This window comes from Lygodium microphyllum, chromosome 24 (assembly GCF_053477565.2).
Source record: "Lygodium microphyllum isolate KBCC chromosome 24, Lygodium_microphyllum_v1.1.10, whole genome shotgun sequence".
Lineage (NCBI taxonomy): Eukaryota > Viridiplantae > Streptophyta > Polypodiopsida > Schizaeales > Lygodiaceae > Lygodium > Lygodium microphyllum.
Window position 1 is genome coordinate 104,923,643 of NC_141158.1, and position 25,805 is coordinate 104,949,447.

The 25,805-nt window shown below is 44.4% G+C and overlaps 1 protein-coding gene across 1 annotated transcript in view; it reads left to right on the top strand.

Annotated features, from left to right (window-relative positions):
• Positions 1–25,805, top strand: part of LOC148015470 (CBL-interacting serine/threonine-protein kinase 24-like) — a 71,227-nt gene that overhangs the window by 8,934 nt on the left and 36,488 nt on the right. Inside the window, exons 2-3 of the mRNA XM_087665236.1 lie at positions 14,303–14,365; positions 14,455–14,526. Coding sequence (XP_087521362.1) covers positions 14,303–14,365; positions 14,455–14,526 — 135 coding nt within the window. The remainder of the gene's footprint in view (positions 1–14,302; positions 14,366–14,454; positions 14,527–25,805) is intronic.

Here is a 25,805-nt window from a genome sequence, read left to right on the forward strand (position 1 = left end):
AGATATTTCATGGTAACAGGCCCAGGACCTCGAGGATGCAATGGGTATCAAGCACAAGATAGGCTGAAAGCACTTGTTTTTATTCAGCAGTTTGATGTAGCCTATTCTGGAGGCAACTTCAAAAAGGTATCTAAGATACGCAAGGCAGCCACATTTTTGAAGGGAATTGCATTGTAGTGGTAGTCTATACTTTCTATTCAAGGGAAGTCACCTATCACTTGGGTCCAGTTCAAGCAAATGTTTGCTTCAAATTGGTTGACAAGTACCTTTGAAGTAGACATTATGACAGCTTGGAATCAGTTGAATTTCAAAGGCTGCAAGAACTTGGATCAGTATAATAAGAAGTTTTGGGATGCATTGCTACCAGTTACTTCTTATCGCACAGTACCCCTCCATGAGCAGGTGGAGAAGTATATTTGTGGTTTGCCAAAGGGTATTCGGGATTTTTGCATTAAGTTCATTGTTTCCAGCATGTCTCAGCTTATAGAAACTGCTACTACAGGTGACACATTGTTACGTGGAAAGGATGCAGGATTCCACGATGATGATGCCAAGTCACATGTCAAAGAGGCAAAGACTGAGAAAAAGGGTAAATCTGAAAATAAAGCTGAAAATCAGGGTAGATCTGAAAATAGGATTGGAAAGAGAAACAAATCGCAGAGACAGAGTGGGAAAAGTGATGCATGACGTAAGGAGCTGATGGCTGCAAATAAATGCTATATTTGTGAACAGGAAGGGCATATGGCAGGCAGCTGTCCTTATAAACGGCAAGCTGAAAAGGATGATAATAAGGGAAAGAAAGGCAAAACCACTGCTGGTTTAGTGCTTGATGTAGTGGCAGATCAACCTAATCAAGATAGTACTGAACTTTGCAGGACATGGGGCAAAACCAAAGATCAGCATGCATTGATTTTTCTTGATCAAGGGGTATGGCCAAATTTCATCTCTCTTGATATGGTAGCCCATTTCGGCATCAGAGAGAGGATGAGATGGGGCCCATGCATGAGATTGGTATGGCATGCAAGGGACATGTATAGCTGGTCACTCCTATCAGTGGAAAGCTTCGTTTGCACATCCAAAGTTATGTGGACAGCGAAGAGTTCTTTATTGCTCCATGGGAAGGATGTGATGTCTTGCTTGGTATGCCTTGGTGTCATCGTGTGTATGCAGTGATTGATACTCATGATAAGATTGTGATCCTCTTCCATAGAGGCAAAGTTCATACTTTGGATGTAAAATTGAAAGGGGAATCTATCCTTGTTGTATCTGCTTCTGCTATTTCCAGAGTAATGAAAAATCATCTTTCAGCCAACTTAGTTTTCACTAAGAGGGTGGTAAGAAAGTACCCCCTATTTTACACACAAAAGATAAGATCTTTGAGGTTGATAGCTATGTGGAAAGCATGGATGCAACTTATTAGAAGGTTAAGTATGTGCTTCAAAGATCACATGATAAGCAAAAGAGAGCAGCTGATCGTCATAGGCGTGCTTTGCACTTTGCAGAGGGCGATTATGTATTGCTATGATTTGAAAGGGCATGGCTGAAAAAGATGAAGGGCAAAGAGCGATTGTATTCAAAGTTGTCTATGAGATACTATGGGCCATTTCAAGTGTTGGAGAGGATTAGTGATGCATGCTATAGGCTGAAATTGCCTCCACAGTGGTGAATACACAATGCCTTTCATGTGAGCTTGCTTAGAACTTTTCATGGAGATGTGCCAAAGGATGTATTTGCTGAAATTCAGCCGGAGGTTGAAGAGCTCACCCTGAATAATCCAAGTCTTGGAGCTTCCAATTTTTGGCATGCTTCCCGAGGTTGTTGCTAAACCCTTATTTCTGTTGTAAATTAGAGTTTACAGTAGAGAAATTTGCAATTTCTTAGCCTCCAAGGGTCCAAATGCTGAGATCTTCAGAGCAAGACTATGAAATGGCTGGGAGATGAGAGAGAAAGCTGTAGAGAGAGAAAATTCAGAGTTTTGTTGCAAAGAATGATGAAAGATCAGTCAAATGCAGCTGCTGCCTTGCCACAACAGCATTGAATGCTGTTGCCTATAGCTGAGACATCCAAATCAGTTGTCACCTTGTACCTGGATGCAATCGCCCAGCTGTGGAGGGTCCAAATCTGCAATCACCTCCTAAAAACTCACTCGTGGTTGGCTGCAATGGCTGAAAATAGGCTGACCATGTTTACTCACAGCTCTCCCACATTTGCTACAGCAAGAATGATGTCGTTTTTTCTCTTTTTCAGCCTTTTACCAGCCTGTATGGGCAAGTTTGCCAAGTGGCAGCCTTCCCAAATGGTTTTCCCAACATTATTCATAATTAAATATTAATTTTCAGCATTTAATTATTGAAAAGTAATCTAATAATTATTTTGGTACCCATAAAAATAATCTGACTATCCAATAATTAAATTGGCTAGGCATCTTCCACTCTCGAGTCTCTCTGTGCCATCTTTGATCATAGGATTGGCATTAGGTACCATTTAACGCCACATCTCTAGTGTCACCAACAACTGACACTTATGGCCAAATGAATGAACTAGGCCAACAATTGACACCAGGTACCACCAAGTACCTGTGCAACATAACTTATAGCAACTTTTGCCTTTGACATCCCGTGATTTTCTCGGGTCCCGGGCTCGTAAATTTATCCTAACCCCAGTTGCACCTCACATGTGCAACATTTACTTAATTATGTGATTAAAAATTAATCCACATGTTAAGTGAGGTTTCAAAAATACATGTCCTCATGACAAAGGAGTGTTTTGATAAGCCCCACTTGAGAAGCATAATCAGGATAGCACTCAAGTTGCATAAGGATGAGCAATTGCACTTGCTATAGAAAATCTCTAAATTTTGATTTTGTTCCATCGAACTTTTGAGGTAGGCTAGCCGCTAACCTTTGGCTCCTTCATGTAACTAGGAGGGTGGCTATAAGATGTCGAAAGGCCTTCTTGATGTAGTCTTGCCTCTCGGAGTTCTTGGAGTTGATTTTAAAGGTCTTGGATGGATTAACCCCAAAGCTTCGGGTTTCTTTGCTTGTAATTGTGTATTACTCTTACAAAGTTGAATTTATTTTTGAATGTTTTGTAAAGTAATGATGACACTTCCCATCATCGTTTCCATCACAACTAGGCAAGATTAAGTATGCTGTGAGCTGTTCAATATAAGAGACGGATGACGTGAGGCATTTGTTGAGGATGTTTGTATAATAGATGGTCTCTTGAAGCACGAAGTAATTGAAGGTTGAAACCAAACTTTATAGGGTCCCATTTCATTCCCTCAACCCCATGTGCTACATCTAGAACAACAACCCCAATGGTAATGGGAGTTTCTTCTCAAGCAGATTAAGCCGTCCGAGTTTGACGGGAGAGGTAGGTCTGCCCAAGCAGATGCTGAAATTTGGATTGAATCCATGGAGGATTACTTCGAAGCAGCCGGTACTGCACCCGCCAATCAGGCTATGCTCGCCTAGCTGAAGCTCACCAGTGAAGCCAGGCTTTGGTGGAAGCAATGGTGCAGGGATCAAGGGATTGCGGAGGGATCCGTTACCTGGGAGAAGCTGAAGAAAGCCGTGCAGGGAAGATACTTGCCACTTGCATATTGCATGCAGAAAATGAATGAGTTCTACGAGCTAAAACAGCTGGGACTCACTCTTGACGCATACTACTCTAAATTCGTCTCACTTTTAAAGTATGCGCCGCAGATGGACATGACACAGCAGGTGTCCAAATTTTGTGCGGGTTTAAATCCACCAGTAAATACCCGTCTCGAATCTATGCGTCCATCAGATCTTCAGGACGCACTCATTCGAGCGGCGCCTATAATTCAGGAGGTGCAGTCTAGACCAAGGGGTAACAAAGCTTGGTCTTATAATGACTCGAACAGAGGAGCATTCAGACCTCAAATGAAGACAGTTCAAGGTCATAATCAGGGACAAAGAAAGAAAGCAAGGAGTAATAACGTCAACAACTTTGTTCCTACTCAAAGCAATGGCCGAAACCTCCGTTGTTGCCACTGCAACGAGCCCGGTCACTTCAAGAGGCAATGTCCCAAGCTTGGTGGAGGACATCGCCAAGCACCTTTCCAAGGAACGGGCCGTGGTCAAGGAGCCGCTACCCGAGGCAGAGGAAGAACTACCTGCGTTGCCAATAGACAAATGTGCGAAGAAGAAGAAGAAGAAGAAGATCCGACCATGGAAGCAGAGTTCGAAAGGGTGACAGTCCATGTCGCTCTACACAAGAAAGGGCCGAATCGCCAGTTCTCAGTGATTCAGACACCGTTGGACTATCAAGTTAAAAGTTTCAAGACCTTGATTGATTGTGGCAGTACACATTCCTTTATCTCATCAGCATGTGCAAAAAGATTAGGAATAGCCACAGTAGAAGCACCTACCTTGCTTGTGGAATTGGCAAATGGTCGTTAGGTTACTTGTACCAGGCAAACTGCTAAGGTGGAATTCTTTCTGGGAGGAAAGAAGACTTCGGTTAAATTCAGAGTCATGAATCTAGGTATCCATGAGTGTCTACTCGGAATGGATTGGCTTAAGCCTAATGACGCCCACATTCACTGTGGAAAGGGTCAAGTTTCCTTTCGAAACTCTGAAAGGGAATTAGTCACAACTCAAGGTGAGGCTGGAGTGCCAAGAATCCAATTGGCCAAAGTATCTCGGATCATAAAAGGAGTCAGAAAAGGATTACCTGTCTAGTTGATCAAACTCAGCAAGTTAGATCAGAAGCAAGAGTCTAATGAAGGACCTTCTTGGCTAAAGGAATACGTGGACGTATTCCCTGAAGAGTTGACAGAACTCCCGCCTCAAGGAGAAGTGGATCATGAGATTAGGTTAGTACCAGGAGCTGCTCCAATTGCAAAGAGACCTTATAGAATGTCCATACCAGAAGCAATTGAGCTGAAGGAACAACTCAAGCAACTACTAGATCAGGGCTACATCCGGCCTAGCAGTTCACCATGGGGAGCTTCAGTACTATTCCAGAAAAAGAAAGATGGGACACTTCGACTATGTATTGATTACCGAGGATTGAATCAATCAACGGTAAAGAACAAGTACCCTATTCCTAGAATAGATGAGCTTCTTGATCGTCTTCAGGGTGCAAAGATCTTCTCCAAGACTAAGCTCATCAGCTTCTATGCCTTACTTGCGCATTAGTGAGATAAAGAGATTGTTATGAAAGTTGAACAAGACTTGATGAGAAGCAAACTTCCATTTCATGGTCAACTCCCGAACAAAATAGCTTCGACAGATTGAAGAAAAGTTTGCTATCAGCACCTATTCTAAAACTTCCAGACCTCAATAAAGAGTTCGAGGTAGTAACTGATGTTAGCATACTTGCCTTGGGTTGTGTACTTATGCAGGAAGGTCATCCAGTAGCATACTCTTCAAGGAAATTGAAGAGTCATGAAAAGAATTATGCTACGCATGATCTGGAATTGCTAGCTGTTATCCATGCTCTAAAGCTTTGGAGACACTACTTGTTGGGTAACAAGTTTACTCTAGTAACTGACCATAAGAGTCTCAAATGGATCTTTACTCAGAATGAGCTCAACATGAGGGAACGTCGGTGGATCGAAGTGTTGGAGGAATATGACTTTGAAATCAAGTATCGACCAGGAAAAGAGAATGTAGTTGGCGATGCACTTAGTCGCAAGACATTTCTTAACTCCCTAATCTTGCAGAATCCATGAACAGCTAGATCTCTAGCTACTAAAGTATCTATGCCAAACAATCCAATACTTGAGTTAGCTAGAGAGGATGCATGCCATGATCGGGCCTACTAAACAATGCTAAGGGAGATCTCTATCAAAGATCAGAACCAGAAGCTGCAGGCTAAGTATCATGAATTTTCTATCAATAGTGGACTTGTCTACTATAGAACAAGGCTGTGTATACCAGCAAGCCAGTCACTTAAGCATAAGATATTGTGGGAAGCTCATGATTCCCCTTTCTCAGGACATCCTGGCTATGCCAAGACTCTTAATGCAGTTAGGAAGAGCTACCATTGGGAGAGGCTTAAAGGTGACGTTCTGAAATATGTTACCGAGTGTTTGTCTTGTCAACGTATCAAAGCCGAACATGTCAAGATGCCAGGGAAGCTGCAACTGCTTGACATCCCCCAAATGAAATGGGAATTCATCAGTATGGATTTTGTTGTAGGCCTACCCTAAGTCCAGGGAGGATACAACTCCATCATGGTTGTGGTTGACATGCTTACTAAGGTTGCACACCTTATTCCAGTAAAGACAAACTATAAAGCCTTAGACATTGCAAGATTGTTTATCAAGGAGATATTCAAGCTACATGGGTTACCTAGAAGAATCATTAGTGATCGTGATTCTCTTTTCACATCACACTTCTGGAGAGCTATCTTTGAAGCCGTTGGGACTCAACTCTGCTTTAGCACCGCTTACCATCCCCAAACGGATGGCCAAACAGAGCGAGTAAATCAAGTCATCGAGGATATGCTTAGAGCATACTGCTGTCGGGAGCCGAAGAGGTGGATTCAATACTTGCCTTTAGTTGAATTTGCCTACAATGCTTCTTACCAACAAAGCATTCAGATGACCCCTTTCCAAGCATTGTATGGTCATGGCTGTTGAAGTCCCCTAAACTTCTCAGATCCAACCTTAAGGGTTGAAGCTTCAAGGCAGATGTTGGAAGAGATGGATGACCAAATAAAGTCAATAAGACAAGACATCCAAGCGGCCAAGGATAGACAGAAGGCATACGCGAATTTGAAGCGTCAAGATAGAATCTTCAAAGAAGGAGACATGGTCTTTATTCGCGTACGCCCAAAGAAGAGTTCCCTATCTTTAGGAGATTGCAAGAAGCTAAGTCCAAGGTATTGTGGACCGTACAAAATCCTCAAATGCCTAGGATCTAATGCTTATATGTTGCAACTCCCTGAGAACCTAAAGGTTCACAATGTATTCCATATCAGCTTATTGAAAAAGTATGTACCTAATCCTAACCATGTACTTGATGACCAACAAGTTGTAATGCCTAGTCAAGGAGTCCTTGAACTAAGGCCTGACAGGATCTTAGATGTTAGGGAGAGACAATTAAGATCCAGAACCTTGACAGAATGCCTCGTCCAGTGGAAAGATTATCCCGAAGAGGATGCCACTTGGGTAGATGAAGGCACTCTCAACCATCAATATCCCCAGTTTATCTCGAGATGAGAACATCTCGATTCCTCCAAGGGGGAGAGAATGTAACAAGTCCAAAATTCGAAAGGCCCATATGAAAGCCCTCATAGGGTCAATATTTTTTAAGCAATTTTTTTTATTAATTCCCCTCTCCTCCAGCCGACTGTCGAGCTGGAGGAAGAGGGGAATAGCAAGAGAGGCAAGCTCCTTGCTGGAGCTTGCCTAGGCAAGGAGCCATGCCTGTCGACACGCAAGGAGGGAGCATCTCCCTCCCCTCCCCTATTTAAACTGTGAGGGCGGCTAGAGATCAGGAGGACGGAGAGGGACAGCTGAGCGCTGCATTGATGCTTGAGGGAAGGACTGCGCCTGAGCCACCGAACTGCCATCGTTGAGGAGGAGCCGGACGCTGTGAGAAGGAGAGGATGAGGCGCTGATGTACGCCGAAGGCCTGGACGACGTCGCCTCTGCTCTCGGGCCACGCCCAGCCGTCAGTACGCCGCCTTCGGCGTTGGTTTTGATTCCCCCCTCCTGCCACGTGTCTTAAAGAAGCTGTAGAAGCTTCTGAGGGGAAGCTTCTAAGGGGGCTTTATAAGCCCCTTTCCCCTCCCCCAAAAGAACTAAGGCCTTAAAGGTCTTATTACCCTCCCCCCCCCCGTGTTTAAAGCTCTATAAGCCCCCTTTTTCCCCCCAATAAGGAGTTGGCCTTAGAGGTCTTATTACCCCCCTCTCCCCGTGTTTAATTTCCCTAGCCCCCTTCCTTTGTGGCATATTGAATCCCCTCTTAAAATTCCTCTTTAAGGCTTCCTTAGGGTTTTTCCCCCCCCGAAAAAGCTTAAGGGTCCTTTGCCTCCCCGCGATTATAAATCCCCCCTAAGGACCCCCTTAGCCTTTTTTACCATGGAGCTTTGTTTTTTGTTTCCTCCACTCGTAAATGAAAAGAGAGTGTTGAGGGTCTTTTGACACCTCCCTTTCCCACTCAAAAGCCTTCGTAGGGGATTCCACACCTTTTCATTCCTCGTTTTAGGAAATGACCAATAAGGAAAACCCTAATTCAGATCGATCCTAAGTGGGAACGGCCGGAATACTTTCGCTACGTGGCAGACGCGGAAAGCCCTAGATCGCAAAACCCGTAACATTCCATGGGAGTGCCGGGCGGAGCTTTCTAGACACCCTTTCCGATGGACTGCTAAGACGTGTCCTGAAGATACAAGTGGACACGTTACATCCAAATGTTGGAACTCCAATAGCCACAATGTGTGACTGGCCTTCCCTTTATTCAAATGTCACTGAAAGAATAAAGAATGAAGTGACAGTGATGGGTGCCGCCGCCTACAGTGTGCAGGTGCAGGTACTGTTAGTGTAGTGATACACAGACGGCTAGGCGGAGGCGCCGTTACCCCCAACACCACAAACATACTTCTCCACCTGCTCATGGGGGAGTATTGACTGATAAGAAGTAACGGGCAGCAAAGCATCTCAAAACATCTTATTGTACTGATCCAAGTTCTTGCAATCCTTGGAATCCAACTGATTCCATGCTATCATAATGTCTGCTTCAAAGGTACTTGTCAACCAATTTGAAGCAAACATTTGCTTGAACTTAACCTAAGTGATAGGTGCCTTTCCTTGAATGAGAAATGTAGACCACCACTCTAGTGCATTTCCCTTCAAGAATGTGGCTGCCTTGTGAATCTTAGATGCCTTTGTGAAGTTGCCTCCAGAATAGGCTGCATCAAACTGTTGAATCAAAGTAAGTGCTTTCAGCCTATCTTGTGCGCCACTGAATTCACACTTTTACCACCTTCATCATAGTCCTTTGGTGGTCCCATGGGTGTCAAATTATCATAAATAGGCTGCTGCAAAAAAGGTGCAGTTGTTGTATGTACATGAAAACCTGCACTATGAATGGGATTATGCATTCCTCTTGCATTATCCAAATACATTGGGTGTTGTGAGCCATGCATTAGCTGCTGCATACCATAGGGATTTGTGCCATACATTCCCGTAGGCAGTGCCTGTCCAACCGTCGCATGAAAAATGGCACCTCCACCAAACTATCCTTGCTGCCCCATGCTTACATTTGCATGAATACCTTACTTTCCATACTTCCATGGATTGGCACAAACAAGTTGGCCATGCATTTGCACTTGTTGTTCCACAGGTACCAATTGCTTTTCCTCATCAAGCTTTTTGGGCTCTTTCCAAAGAAGGCTTCCTAATATCTCCTTCGGTTTTTCCGGCTATCTTGAAGCTTTAGAAGAGGTCGTCTTCTCTTTGCCTTTGCTGTCCTTCCTTGGAGCGTTCAAGAATCAACTAAACTAGGGATCCTTTGCCAATTCAGCAAAGAGTTTTGCTGCTGTTCGCATCCAATCCTTGAAGATATCATCGAATTCTTCAGCCTGTTGCTAGTCATCAGTCTCTTGATGTATAGGAGTGCCAACATTTGGGTAATTTCCCACGTTTTCAGCTTGCTGTCCATGCTGAGAACCATGTTCAACATTAGTCATTGCATTTTCCTCTTCACCACGTGAATGACCAAGGAGTAATGCATCCTCTCCACTCGATCCCGTATCACCATGTGAAGACATGTTTGCTGCAAAATTGAAAATACAAATTTACCCACTAATCTTTGGACAATGGATACCAGTTGGCCCCAAAACTGGCTCCCTTTTTAGTATTTCTTTAGCTTTATTGAACTAGAAGTTGATTTACAATGGGATTTTCCCAATCCCCTTCTCAATCCAAACTCCCCTTGTTGTCCAAAGTGACTAGTAAGTTTTCAATCTGGTTTGCCCCTTGATTCGGGTGATCAATTGGCCTTCACCCACTTCTAGAAGAGTGAAAATGCCCCAAATTTAATGGCTGGTTGGTCCATTTGATTTCAGCTGAAAATCACCTTCAGCCCTAAATAATTCAGATCTTGGAGTCTTTAATGTCTGGCATGCTTCTCGAGGTAGCTGTTAAACCCTAATTTCTATCGTAAATTAGGGTTTACAGGAGAGATTCACCCAAAATCTCCGCTTGCAATGGTTGGATTTCTGTAAAACTTGGAGCAAAGTTAGGAAATGGTTGGAGAAAGAGAGAGAACGAATTTAGAGATTTGTCATGAGAATTTAGTGAAATTGAGTTGTTGACCCAGTTTTCCAGTGCCAAATGGATTCATCAATAGCATTGGGAGCATTAGAAGTTGTAATTTTTAGGAGAAAGTACATTTGCCGTGAACACTACTTTCCCTGGTCAGGATTATGTAACTGCCTTCACCAAAATGGTCTCGGATGGCTGAGAAATGGCCCCAAAAGCATGCAGCAGCAGCCCAACCTCTCTTCCCAACAGCTCCAAAATGCAAAAACGAATTTTTCTTCTCCCTTTAGCCCTAGTTCAGCTTTCCCAAGCTTGCATGGGCAAGTTTTGCCAAGTGGCAGCCTTTCAAATTGAATTTTCAATATTATTCACATTATTATATTCATTTTGAGTCTAAAATGACTGAAAATCAATATAATAATTATTTCGGTGCCCAAAAAAATGGTTTGACCAGCCAATAATTGAATTGGCTAGGCCACTTCATCTCTTGAGTGTCCATGTGCCATTTTTGACCATCAGATCAATGTTATGTACCATTAAACGCCACATTTCTAGTGTCACCAAAATTGACACTTAGGGCCAAATAAATGATTGAGGCCAATAACTAGCACTAGATACCACCTAGTGTCTGTGCAACATAAGTAATTGTAACTTTTACCTTTGACATCTACTAATTCCCTTGGGTCCCAGGCCCATTTATTTGCACTAATCTTAGTTGCACCTCACATGTGCAAACATTGACTTACACATGTGATCAAAATTTAATCCACATGTTAAGTGAGGATTGCAAAAATACATGTCCTCATGACAGGAGCATCTCACTACTAACCTCGATTTCGGAAATTCTGATATCTTGCATGGCTTTGTATTTTAGTGTTAGGCTAATATGTAGGTTTGAACTAGTCCTTCTTGGATTGGAGATTGTCAAAATAACATGTATGCTTTGATACTATACTAAAATGTGTGATGGCGTAGAGAGACAATAGGATTTGCAGGGAGAAGCACAAAGTGTGTATGGCAAACACTGAGATAAAAGAAAAACTTAGAAACACAAGAAGAACATGATGATGATGCATTGAATCTTGCTATGAGAAGAAAAGCTAATACAATGGAGTTGAAGCTTAAAAGATGATTGCACTGTCCTGTTTGAATCAAGTGGCAGCACCCATGGTAATCTACATTGTCCTGTTTGAATCAAGCGGCAGCACTTGTGGTAATCTATACAGTGAAGGAAGCCCTTCGGGTAGTGGGCTATCAAAGTAATCATTGGAAGGTGAAGGACAACTGTCGATGGAGCAAACCACAGTCCTTTGATGCTGTCAAAGATGAGGAAGATGATCACTAGTTGTTGAGGGAGCAAACTGCTGGGCGGCCTCTGATGTTGAGGAGTGGCGTGAGCAGTAAAATGCAAATCCCAGATGTGAGTGAGCTGCCAAATGCAAATGATGACAGCCCAAAGCTAACGCCAGAAAGAATAGGATGACGCCAGATCATGGAGAAGTCACGAGGCTGCAAAACACAAATACCTAGGGAGATGAGCTATAAACGCAAAGTAGGAATAATCCAAATGTTGAGGACTGCTGCCAAGGATGGTCGCCAAGGTGGAAGAAGCCTTGCAGATAGTCAAATGCAGAAAAGTGATGATGCCTGGAGGAAGAGGAGCTGACAGTAGGGTGTGGGTGTTGTTTCCAGACAGGAAGAAGGCCTCCTGATAGAAAAACGCAAATCCGGAGAGAGAGCCTTGATGGAAGAAGTTGATGCCAATGCTAGAGAAGATGATGCCAGGTTGGGAGATATCCAAACACAAGGCCTGAGTGATGGAACAAGGTGCTTGAAGGAGAAGGGAAAGGGTGACCACGAACTGCGATGTCCTCTAGTAGGGATATGGGTAGTAGTGGAGTGAAGAGGGAAGAGTTTTGGAGTGACGGCGGAAGAGGGGTGAAGAATGACTGAAGTGGTGTGGTAAAGAATGAATGAAGTGATTGCCTATTCATAGGCATAAGTTGTCTAGGGTGGCACACCACTGTGTGGGCGCCCACTGAAAAAAGTGATCAAAACACCAGCCGTTTTTGGGGCTGTTAGTGCGAAACCCAAAATGAAGTTTGTAGATTGAAGAAGTGGTTTCTCAACAGAGACATGGGATACGCATTGTTTCTTTTGTGGCTTCATCTTTCTAGGAGATTTGCTCTTCTACGAGCATGGAAGCTTTCCCTCTCGAGACGGATTGCATAGCATCTCTCTTGATGCTATCATGGCGGTGACTTCTACCTTGCTCTTCCAGTCGGGGTGCTTAATTTTCATTCTTATCTTCATCTATCATCATGATTCTCGGCACCACACGAAGACCGACATCAAGCTCCTTTCTCCTTCGGCATTGATATCCAAGGTTGAGAGGAGGTTCCTACCTTTTCATGGTATTCTATAAGTTTTGGCACTTGTCTTCGACATTGGCCTTCCCCCCCGTTGTACTTTCTCCTTTGCATTCCATAATTTCATCATCTTTGTAAAGGGTTCTTGGACAAGTGAACAATTTTCCCACAATATCTGTCCAAGTGGCACCTAGTACATGTGCAATTTCATCATGTAGTATACTACTATACATCTCATGTGTATTTTACCACCCCCTCGCTATCCTTCATCACCCTTTTTTCGTCATTGACACCCTCCTTTTTCATTCTTCATGCGGCATAGTTACTTGAAAGTCCATAAACCATACCCATCCTCAAAAAAAAAAAAAGTTAAACGTAGTTCCATCCGCCTTTGCATGCCTTTGTAGGACTTGATAGGCCATTGGGTAGCCGACGAGCACCCTTTGTCCGATGCCCTGTCCTCTCTAGGGTGACTACTTGGACCATCGCCTCTGTAGTCTTGGTAGGCTGCAATTGACGTGCACCCTTTGTCCGATGTCCTAGTTGCTTTGGGGTGGGACGCCTTTGGGTAAAAATGGGCTTGAGCTTTTCTTCCAGTCCCTTCTTGGTTCCAGTTTTGAGCCTAAGTGGGGGTGTTGAGCTAAAAATTTATTACTCACTGATTAGCTCTTTAAAACGTCTCCAAAATAGTAAATTACCAAAAGTTTCATTAAATGGGGAGTGGTTCTAGAGAGTTTTTGTGTCCCACATGCAAAACCCTAATTTGGGAGGATCCTTGCACGTCTAGGAATAGACAGGTTGCCCACCATTCAACCAATCCTTGTCTTGTAGGTTTCAGCCATCAGCCCTCTTCCAGTAGCTATCTAGCCCGCAATGATTGCTGCTACATGGTATACCGCTATCGCTTTGCGTCCCCCTAATGCCAGTGATCAGCTTCCATCATCTACATCATGTTGTTTTTGTGTTTTCAACACTTTGCTTCATCAGCCTTTGCTCCGACTAGTGGTTACTGGACTTGGGATCCATCTCCGATGGGTGACACACATCGACACCTCCCTCAGCCCGCTCTCACGAGAGCCACTGGCTGTCGGACAGTTCTGCCCTTGAGCATCTTGTCCATTTTCTCATTCATTTACAGCATTGATTCATTCACTTCTTCAGAGTTCTCTTTCTTCTTTGTGTGTGTTTGTGTTTTTGTGTTTTGAGTTTTGAGTTTTGCACGTCATGTTTGAGTCTTTGTGTTTCAGTCGTGGTGGTACTTTTTGTGTTTCCTCAGTGCAAACCCTAGCATATCTTCACACAGACTGCCACAAACAAATGGTGAAACAGGGGGGTAGCAGCATACAGGCTAAATCACAACATATGCATATTTCTGGAAGACCTGCAAGAGGGTTTAGATGTTATTGCTAATTATTTTTTGTCACACTTGGATCGATGTTTTTGTCCAGAACTGATTGCATTTCTCCACTGAACCTCTATTGATGTTTTCTGCCCAGAACTGATTGAAATTTTCACTGGTCTTTTCTACCTCACCATGGTTTTATCTAATGTCTGTCATCTTTGATCAGTTAATGGCAGGTATAATTATAAACCAGAAAGTTTTACTGACTGTAGTTCTGTTGATGTCTTGTCACGTTTTGAAATATGAATTCATTTGTTTGCTAATATAGAAGTCTATGGGTCACAGATAAAGAGGGAAATATCAATCATGAAGCTTGTTAGACATCCAAATGTTGTTCGATTGCACGAGGCAAGCAATCAACTCCACTTTTGAATTGTGGAGCATTACAAATCAAACATATTTATAAGATCTCTTATTTGATACTTAAAGAGCTGCAGGTGCTTGCAAGTCGGGTGAAGATCTACATCATATTGGAATTTGTCACGGGTGGGGAGTTGTTTGATAGAATTGTAAGTTGGTTCTTTTCAGTTATGCTCAATATGAAGTTTTTGCCTTTTGATTCTGCAGTTATTCTGTATGCTGCTGTGCAAGAGTTTCAGTTTACTGAATCCCTTCTGATTTTCTAGGAAGGGATATCTTCATGAGTCAACTATATTCTGTCCATGTTTTCATCAAGAATAACACATTGACTCAGTTTGTGCCTGCTGCAAACTTGCAGATTACTACTACTTGTTCTCTTGCAACAGTACATATATACTTCTTGCTTTTGATGGTTCAGGTTTTTGTATATACTTAGTTTGTGTTAAACGATTGCAGAAAAATGCAACTTAGTACCAAATTGAGTGCAGGCACCAAATTAAATCAACCTAAATTGAGAAGTAAACTTGCCAACTCTGCTTGAAACTTTTAACCAATGCAACTTAGTACCAAATTGAGTGTGATTTGGCACCAACTTAAATCAAACTAAAGTGAGAAGTAAACTTGCCAACTCTGCTTGAAACTTTAGATCAACCACAAAAAGGATACAAGTGCCTAATGGCAACTATGTAACTTTTTCAGCTGCAGCCTACAAAGATGTCCTTGCAAGGACTTAATAAACAGTAGTCTTGTTTGATAAAAAATAGTCAAGGCAGGGCAGTCATGCGACAAATTAATCCAAAAAATTTGCAAAATGTGTAGTTGGTTTAGTGTTGATGATCAGTCCCAAATGGGTGTATGTGTGTATGCGCCTGTGCGCACACACATATCCATACATGTGTAAATGTGGAGAGAGAGAGAGAGAGAGAGAGAGAGAGAGAGAGAGAGAGAGAGAGAGAGAGAGTGCACGTGCGCGTGCGTGCCAGGCCTGTGCCAACCTGCTCGTCTGCTTCTGCACCACCTTGTCCTCAGCGTCCTCAGCCTGCGCCTGCCTGAATTGCCTTCTGCAAGTTAGAGTGGCCTGTCCTGCCCTGCACGCAGATGGAACCAGATAGAGTGAGGGAGAGCGAGCGCATAACAGAACTGTTGCCGCCCTGTAACAGCTCTGCTGTTCGGCCCTGTTTCAGGCCTGCCCTGTGCTGCTGAGCTGCTGGAGCTCACCTGCTGTCATGAGGACATGTATTTTTGAAACCTCACTTAACATGTGGATTAATTTTTAATCACATGATTAAGTAAATGTTGCACATGTGAGGTGCAATTGGGATTAAAGTAAATTTACGAGCTCGGGACCCGAAGAAATCATGGGATGTCAAAGGCAAAAGTTGCTATAAGTTATGCCGCACAGGTACTTGGTGGTATCTAGTGCTAGTTGTTGGCCTAGGTCGTTCATTTGGCCATAAGTGTTAGTTGGTGATACTAGAGAAGTGGCGTTTAATGGTACTTAACACCAATCTGATGGTCAAAGATGGTGCAGAGACACTCGGAAATGGAAGTTGCCTAGCCAATTTAATTATTGGGTAGTCAGATTATTTTTCAGGGCACCGAAATAATTATTAGATTAATTTTTAAGATTAAAAAACTGAAAATTAATATTTAATTATATATAATGTTGGAAAAACCATTTGGGAAGGTTGCCACTTGTCAAAAATGCCCATGCAAGTCTGAAAAATGTCTTTGGAGATTGGAGAGAGGCATTTTTAGTGTATTCAGCTTGCAAGAGAGAGGGAGGAGATGTTACTGGTCTGATTTGCAGCCATCGGAGGACCTTCTAAGGTAGCCAGGGGCAGGAGAAGACCAATCAACAGCAGGTGACAGCATCTACAGGTTGTTGAGATAGGGCACCAGCAGTAAATGACTTATTTTCTTCATATCTTTGCATCTACAAGTTGTTGTGGTAGGGCAGCAGTTGCATTTGACTTATTTTTAGTCATTCTTCGCAACAAAACTCTGAATTTTCTCTCTCTACAGCTTTCTCTCTCATCTCCCAGCCAACTTCACAGCCTTCCTGTGAAGATCTCAGCATTTGGACCTTTGGAGGCTGAGAAATTGCGAATTTCTCTGCTGTAAACCCTAATTTACAGTAGAAATTAGGCTTTAGCAATAGCCTTGGGAAGTGTGCGAGAATTGGAAGCTCCAAGACTTGGATTCAACAAGACTGAAGGTGAATTTTAGCTAAATTCAAGTGGAGGACTAGCCAGCCATTGAATTTGGGGCATTTCCATCATCTATGAAGTGGTTGAAGGTCAATTAAATGCCCGAATCAAGGGGCAAAATAGATTGAAGACTTGCTGGTCACTTTGGACAGCAAGGGGAGTTTGGATTGCGAAGGGGATTGGGAGAATCCCATTGTAAATCAACTTTTTCTTCAATAAAGCTAAAGAAATACCAAGAGGGGCGCCAATTTTGGGGCCAATCGGGCATGCATTGTCCAAGATCAGTAGGTAAATTTGTATTTTCAGATTTGCATTAATTGTTTTCTGTTGTAATTAAGTTGTAATCAAGGATTTACCACCCATCCATGGAAGGAAGGTTGGTTACACCCTCCCACCTTGCTATTCTGTGCTGTGACTTGTGGCCCTATACTTTGCAGTACCCGGCTGCGCTACTTCAGTCCAAGGCCTACCTTTGTGACAAGCCTGCTGATGCCTCCTCATGGACTACACTGATTCGCCCCCCGTGGCTAGAGATGCGGCCATGGATGTCGAAGATGATGGAGTGGAGGAAGATATGGTGCCCTACACTGATGAGATGGCTTCGTCTCCCCATGAGTTTCAGGCTTTTGTCAAATGCAGCAAGCAGGAAGAATTTTTTGCAGCTCTTGAGTCCCTTGAATTGGGTGATTGTCCATCACGATTGTATGCCCAAGTGGCTTCTATCTCGCAGGATTTGCAAGAGCTGAACTGTGACCAGTTGCTAGAGTTTGCTAACTCCCTTTTGGAGGAGTATGTTGAGTATAAGCATCGAGCTATGCCTGTTTGTGCGGAAGAGATCTTGGACACATAGGTGAATGCTTAGGAGGTTCTCTACTCCTTTTTGCCTTTCATGAGCGAGGTATCATCCTCTTCTTCACTAGTCGGATTCCCAACCTGGCCAGGATTTGTCATTGGTTGACATCTCTTCTTCAGATTGATGGTGTGAAGGAGATTTTTGTTGGTTAGTGTGGCTTCTATGAGGTTGTGCTTCGTTCTCCCTCGGCTTGGGATTTTCTTCTCCATCAGCAACTCCTCTTTTTTGATATACAGTTGGTGGCAGTGCATATTGTTTTGTGGCGTCCAATGGCTGATTTTCAATTCTTGCTCAAGCAAATGTATCCAGTATGGGTGGAAGTGGAGCATTGCCGGCTGCTTATTGGGCCCTTCTTGAGGATGCCATGGCTGCAATGGGTCATGTTTTGGTGCCTCCTAGTCTCAAGGCAGCCAATAGAGGTCGGCTGTTTATGCTATGGGGAATACAATTAGAAAGAGACCCAATTGGTTGCATCTCAACTGCAATGGTATGCGGCTTCTTTGGTTTCGACTCAAGTGGGGTACTTTTGTTGGGCATTGCTTCTCTTGTGGTCAGTTGGATCACTTCTTGGCAGAATGTCTCGATCGAAGAGCACCTTGGTGGACCAACCCATGAATCAAAATCAAAATGCTCACGTCCGCCGTTGCCGCCATAAACACCCCCCCCCCCCCCCCCCCCCCATCTTATTGAGCAACAACTTACTCAATCTAGCTAGTCTAAACCCAGTAGCCGGATCCTTCTTCAAATCCCAAACATAGGGATGTGGATGAAAGCCCGACATAATAAAGGAAAAGCCAAGGAGACTTCTATGCCTACAATATCTACTGACCCTTCTTCATTGCTAGACCTCCTCCGCACTTGTTTATGTCGTCAAGACAAATCCTCGGATGCACTGACTGCACGAGTCCCTATTGAGATGTCTCTCATGGGTCTATCTAGCATAGATAGGTTGAGGCAGCAAGGTAGGGTCACAGTGATCTAGGGTCCCTTGATCACAGTGTATTATCCTTGTATTTGCAAATGATGCTTCCTGTGAGGGTGTGGACCGGTTGAGCGTGGGCGATGTGCTCTACACCTCTCTATGGTTGTGTCTAGGGTGGTTCCTCGTGGTAGGGGTATCGGTTAGATGAGTAGAACTTCGTGAGTGCATGCTAGTGTGTGGCTTTGTATCTCTGTTGGTGGGTACGTAAGAGGTGCTCTTTCTGGCGATGTAGCTCTAGTAAGAAGTGTGCGAGACATCTATGATCCAAGAAATCGATAATCGATAACCTTGGATAATGGCCCAAATCTCTCTCTGCACATGAATGGAAGCGCCCTCGGATCTCGTAGTACACTGGGCATTTGCATAAGTAGTGCTCCTCCATCTCTGGCTTGAGTTGACAAAGCTAGCAAATCCCTTCCTTTTGGGGGGGAGGAGTTTGTGCCGTATCTACTTGTCTTGATTCGAAGCTAGTGTGAGGATGTACGGAGCTGTCCAATTGCGCTTTGTACACCATGAGATAGGTGTGCATTCATGTATCTTGGGTGGACAACAAAGCCATCAGGTGATATGTGTAGAAGATGGTTGGATAGAAAGCCATCTTTGTCCCGACATGTGTAGTAGGTGTCACCCATGTTGTGGCTATGTGTATCTGAATAATGTCCATCCTAATGATGCGGTTCAGCTCCTCTCGACTAAGCCCAAGGTGAGGGCAATCCAAGCTATACTGTATTGGTCAGAGGTGATCCATGTGTAATTGTAACCATGCCTTTGTTTCGGCATACTAGCACTCAATATCCCCCTATAATGCTAGCTGTCTAAATGACTCTAGTGCAAGCTGTATCTTTGTCATGGCAAGGTCCAGAGCCCATGCAAGAAAGTTACTGTTTGAAAGAGGGCCTCTGCCACTATGGGTGGTGCTCCTACTATGATGATCTCATGTGGTACTGAGGGTTTACTTCGAATCATTTGTGAAATCATCAGTAGTACCAGGGGTCTCTCCATTTGCTCCCACTCCTCATATTTCCCCTCCCCCCTGGGTAGTAGCTGATTTTGTGTGGCTCTCCTTGTGTGGTAGAGGCTCGATCCCCATATGGGGGCCTCATATAGATGTGCTGGTGTGACCAAAGTTTTGAATAGCCAAAGCTTCATCTGAGGCTCCTGGAACTGTATGTGTGCGAACTGGCTCTCCATTGACCCTAGAGTCACATAGCCTCGTGTCAATCTATCCTTTATTGCTCTCAAAGTGAATCTCGACCCTAAAAAAGTAATTCCCAAGTAAACATACCTCTGGAACACCTCCACTATCTCCTTTTTGTATGTGAAATGGGGTATTGATCGCCGAATCTACCGGGAGGAATTGTTGAACATCATAACCTTGATTTTCCCGAGGTTCACAGTGAGATCCCTATTCTCACAGAAGGCATGTAGTGCATTTAGGTGTTGCTACAATCCCTCTGGTGTGTTGGAGATGAGGATTGTCATTGGCATATAGTAGTATGGGTATCAACGCCCCCCAAGGCTAGCTCCCTCCCCTCCCAAGTCCATCAATGTGTGTTGGAGATGAGGACTATGTCATATAAAGGCCGAAAAGAGTAGGTGAGAGTGGGTATTCGTGTTTCATCCCAATGGTGCTAGTGATCTCCTCTAACCGTCCTCTTGGTGCTTGTACTTGTCCTGTGATAGATGCATACAGTGCTAGTATCCCCTATCTCATCTCCATCGGGATCTCTAGCTCCTGTAGTCTCTGCATGAGCCTAGTGCATGGTACTATGTCAAAAGCCTTATGGAAATCCACAAAGCAATAATACACCCATGCTTGATGTCAAAAGTCTTATGGTACTATGAGCGAGGATATGATCAAGAGTGGAGTAACCCCTTCTAAACCCTGCCTGTCCACATGCTTGATATTGAGGCTTTTCTACCCATTTGCTCAGCTCATGCTCTAGTATCGATCCATAAAGCTTGGCTAGCATATGGCCAACCATGATTGTCTTATAGTTCATAGCAACCATGGGGTCTCTAGCTTTCAGGATTGGTACTATAGTATTAGTTCACCAACTAGTAGGGAAGCCTTCACATAGGGCCTTGGTGAAAAGGTGGGCTAGAAGGGGTGCTAGGATATCTTTGGCATGTGATAGGTGCTTTGCTACTGCTCCATCATGGTCCTGGGTCTGACCGTTTTGGAGCCTATCGATAGCATCATGAACCATCGTGGTGTTGAAGAAGGTGGATGACATGGGTTTGTCCTTTGGTAGTTGGGGCAACGGGGCTGCCCAGGTACCTGGTAGAATGAGGTAGCATATGCATGCCATGTATTTGAAGAGGTGATGAGTGTATGGGCTCGAGCTCTTGGAACGCCTTCCACACCTCCTTGCTATCCTGTCCCAAGAATAGTTGGTAAAACTCGTGCTCCAATCTAGATAGAAATACCCTCTTCTTGCGCCGCACTAAGTGGTGAAAGATCAAGGGTGTCTGGCTGTGTGTGTAGGTCCCTTGTGCTTCGCGTTGCTGGAGATGAAGTTGGGTTTCCTTGCACTCCTCGTCATACCAACTATTTTGTCGGACATTCTTGCTTGAGGGGGTGGTATGGGTGCGTGTGGGGGGAAAATATATGGCAGCTCAGGTGTGAAGTGCTCTAGTAAGCTGTGCCATAAAATCCTCCAGGGATATGTGGGGATCTATCTCTTGCAAGCTCCAATAAAGATGGTCCAAGTAGGCATACGTTGTCAATCTAGTGAAGTGGTATCTAGGGAATCTCGGGTGGCTGCTCTTTGGAGGGATCATATCATGTTTGCAGGTGATGGTAAATTGTAGGTATGCATGGTCAGTTGCCATTGCTAGTGGACAAGGGGACACTTTGAAGGATTGTATGTCAAGGATGAGGAATAAGGACCCTGGGGGGGGAGAGAGAGAGAGAGAGAGAGAGAGAGAGAGAGAGAGAGAGAGAAAGGTCTACATAAGGCCAATGTGGCCTATGAGGCAAAATCTGAAGTACATCCATGTCTAATGTCATCTCACGAGTAAGGTAAAGATAACATTACAAATAAGTGGGTGGCCTATGAAACAATACTGAAAATAACTATATGATGGGACTATACTAGGGTTGAACCATGTGTAGTGTTGTTCCATTGATAGAAAAGAAAAGGAAAGGAAAGGAGAACCAGATCTAATAGAACCATGTACAAAAGTGTGGTGGAGACTATGGGCTAGCTGATCTCAATATCTGCACATGATCTCAGCTATGATGCGGTCCCTAGTTGCTTCACTGATATGCGTGGTGGTGAGTCTTCTGTGTCTTGTGATAATGGCTCTAGTCCGACTGTGGTGTGGCCTCCTCGGATGTGGTCTTGGTAGACGGGGTTGTCGTGCTCGACGAAGGGAAATGGCTCTATCCGATGTGACTCCACGGCATGGCCTGTAAGGTGTCTGACGGGGTGGCTCTGTCTCTGCTAGGCTGGTAGTGTCAGTAGGGTCAGCTCTGTAGAAGAAGTTTGCCACTGCTCTTTGTGTGTATCCCTCTGGATGAGTTGGCCTCCTGTCTTGCAGTAGTGCAGTTTGGTGCCTCTCGAGCTCTAAGAGGAAAAGACCTTGGCATTTCTGGTCCTCGTACTCCATGATGCGACGAAGGGGTCCAAATCCATCACGGAAGAGACAGTGGTACCGTCCTTGTATGTCATAGTATATTGTGCATCTGCATATGTAGTGCTCATCCATCTCAGGCTCTCGACCACAAAGCTGGCAAGTCCTATCCTCTGCTAGGATATTTGTCCATCTGCTTGTCTCCATCTAAAGCCTATGTGAGGAGGTGCGAATCTGTCCGATCGCAATCCCCTGATTGCAACCTGTATGCTATGGGAGAGATGGGTGTCTATATATGCTGGCTGAATAGTGAAACCATCATCAAAGAGACACAAGAAATGACTCCTATAGAACTCCATCCTCGATCCTAGAGGGAGTGGTGGGTGGATCCATGTCCTTGCTGTCTCAATCCTCAAGATACCAGCTTTGATCACCTGGTTCAGCTTTGATCGGCTGAGAGAAAGTGTAGGGCAGTCAAGGCTATAATCCAAAGGTGGAAGACGGTCAATATCCAAACCATGTAGGCTCATCCAAATAGCCATCTGTGAAAACCAATAGTTCTTCTCGCCTCGTGTTGTTAGTTGTCTAGATGAGGCTAGTGCCAATCTAGAGTATCTATGGCATGGAAGTTCTCATAGTTTGTGCCAAAAGGTCACTGCCTTGAAGAGTGCCTCCGTAACTATAGGTGTTGCCCCTAGCTCTGCTCTGACAATGGGATGTGGGGTGGAGGGCTTACTCCTAATCATGCGTGCTATCATCATGATCAATGGCCTTTCCATGCTATCCCAACCATCATAATAATCCCTCACTACTTCAATTTGATCAGTGAGTGGGCTAAGACGCTTGTGGTACAAGCTGCAACCCCATACCTCTGCTCCATATAGTAATGTAGGTGTGACTAGGGTGTCAAACAACCAGAGTTTGGTGCGAGGCTCTTGGAACTGTATGTGAGCACATTGACTCTCCAGTGTCCCTAGTGCTGCGTATCCACGTGCCAGAACGTGCCTCGGATGCCCCTCTCAATGAAAAACGTGGGCCAGAGAAGGTGACTCCCAAATAGACATATTCCCTCACATGCTCTAGTAAGTCTCCCCCAAATGTGAACTGGTACATAGATCTAGTCACCCATGCTGCTGAAGTATTGAAAACCATGGTTTTGGTCTTCTCAAGGTTCACTATGAGGTCTTTATCTCTCTACAGAAGATGTGCAAAGCATCTAGATGGCACTGCAATTCCTCCGGTGAATTTGAAATGAGAAAAATATCATCTGCATACAATATTATCGGTGTCAGTATCCCTTTGAGGCTGGCTTCAGCTCCTCCTCGGTCTATGTAATCAGACACTTCATCTATGTATAGACCAAACAATGTGGGTGAAAGTGGACATCCTTGTTTCACTCCTATGGTACTGTCAATCCTCTTTGATAGCCCCCAAGGTACTCGTACATGACCTGTCACTGCCTCATATAATGCATAGACACCCCATCGTATACCCTCTGGTACTCTAATGTCTTGCAATCTCTGCATGATGCGTGTACGAGGCACTGTATCAAAAGCTTTGCAAAAGTCTATAAGCAATGATAGATCCTCTTGTCTCGGGCTCGACCCTCCTCTATAATGACTCTAAGTGTGAGAATATGGTCCAACATGGTATATCATCGTCTGAAACCTGCCTGTCCTTGTGCTCTCTTGCCTTGCATTTCAGCCCACTCACTGAGTTCATGCTCCAATATAGATCCATATATCTTGGTCAAAGTATGACCGATCATGATAGTCTTGTAGTTGCTAGGAATCAGGGGATCACCACTTTTAAATAGCGGAATTATAGCATTGTTTGACCAACTCATAGGGAAACCTTCACATACTGCTCTATTGAACATATGTGCTAATATGGGTGCTAATATGTCACAAGCATGTGAGAAATGTTCTGCTACTATTCCATCCTCATCTTGTGCTCTCCTATTTTGTAATCTATAAATTGCATCCCTAACCATTTTCCATGTGAAGAAAGACCACTGTGTTGGCCTACAAGCTTGTGGGGGCTGCATAGGTGGCTGTCCTGGCAGGTCATACAGCTATCTCCCATAGTCAAGCCAAGCATTTGGTGATGTAATCTGTATGGGGGGGCTGTCTTTCCTGAAACATCTTCCATGCGCTCTTGCTATCCCGCCCCAAAAATAGCTGATATATCTCTGCTTCTGCTTTCGCTAAGTAGTCTTGTTTCTTCTTCCGCACAAGGCATTTGAAGAACACCTTTGCTTGGTGATGTGTTTGAGTATCTAGTTTCACTTCTCTTTGTAAGCGAGCTCGGGTGACTCTACACTCATCTGTTGAGAAACCCTTCACCCTTCACCCACAGTTTGCGTTTTTGAGTTTCTACGTTTTGCGTTTAGGGTTTGCAACCCCAAAAAGGGGCACCATCCTAGACTAACTGTGCCTATTTATAGGCCACTCTGTCATTCATTCCTTACGGCTGATTCATTCAGTCCGTCACCTCTTCTCTCCAGCCTCTCCACTGCCCTCACACCTCTTCAAGAGGACATTGCGGTTCGTGGTTTGTGGCTGTCTTCATCATCTTCCTTGTGTTACGGCACCCTTGTTCCCTTGGATCACATTCACTCCATGATTCGGAACTTCATCATTCCATTCATCAGAGTTTCTTCTCTCTTTTCTTCTCTTCTCCATGTTGGCCGAGTTCACTCTGTGTTCCTTCCTGCAAACCCTACTGTCTCTCTAGTGTGTCATCTTTCGACATGGTATCAAAGCTGGATTTGCTCAAACAGCGGCAAAGATCCTCCACTCTAGTGAAGGCAAAGACCGGTGGCAGGTTAAACATCCACTTCTCTTATTCTTCTGCTGCATTCTACTGCTACGTTTTACTGTCGCGTTCTACTTTGGCGTTTTACTGCCACATTTTACTACACCAATCTACTGCAACGTTCTACTTTGGCGTTTTACTGCTGCATTCTATTGCGGCGTTCTACTACGACATTCTACTGCTGCATTCTACTGCTGCGTTTTACTGCGATGTTTTATTGCTGTGCATTGGGAGATATCATTTTTCTCCCACCCACCCTTCCTTGTCTAGTTGTGCTACTACTGTGGCACGAATGGTCATCCACCGAAGACTACCGACTTCGACCTTTGCTCCCCACCCCTTCGGAGTATATGCGTCTTCCACTAGGCACTTCTTGTGCCACCTCTCCTTTCTGGGTCACAGAGATCGTTCTACATCGGCTATCAGAGTATTATGCTCAAGGCAATAAGCCACACCCGACGCGCACTAAGTCCTTTCGAGCACATAAAGGCTAGACCTTACGAGGCGATAAGCCCTCTTGGAGACCGTCCCATTGCGTAGAGGTTTCCCCCACCCACTTCCGCGTACAGTGGCTTTCACGGCCCACATCTCCTCCACAGTCCACTCTCCTGAGAGCTTGTGACTGTTCCCCACCCTTGGCTCATCGTGAGCCTCCTTCTTCCCCACCCTCTTCCACTCAGGTTCGAGAGGCAACTTCTGGGTGCTTTCCAGCTTCTTCTTTTGAGCCCCAGATGGTGGCAGTTCCTTCGTCGTCAGATGCTTGGCAGTCGGTGAGCCATGAGTGGTTGGATTTTCTTTCTCTCTCAAACTGGGATTTAGAGGGGAATTTTCTTACTTCGCCCCTCAGAGGGGGACTTCCAATTCTTCTTCAGCTTCAAAGGGGGTTCCTACTTCTACTTATTCCGATTTAGAGAGGGACCCTATGTGCCATGAAGTTCTTCACATACCACCACCTTTCACTTTTGAGGAGTGGCTCTTCTTTGAGCA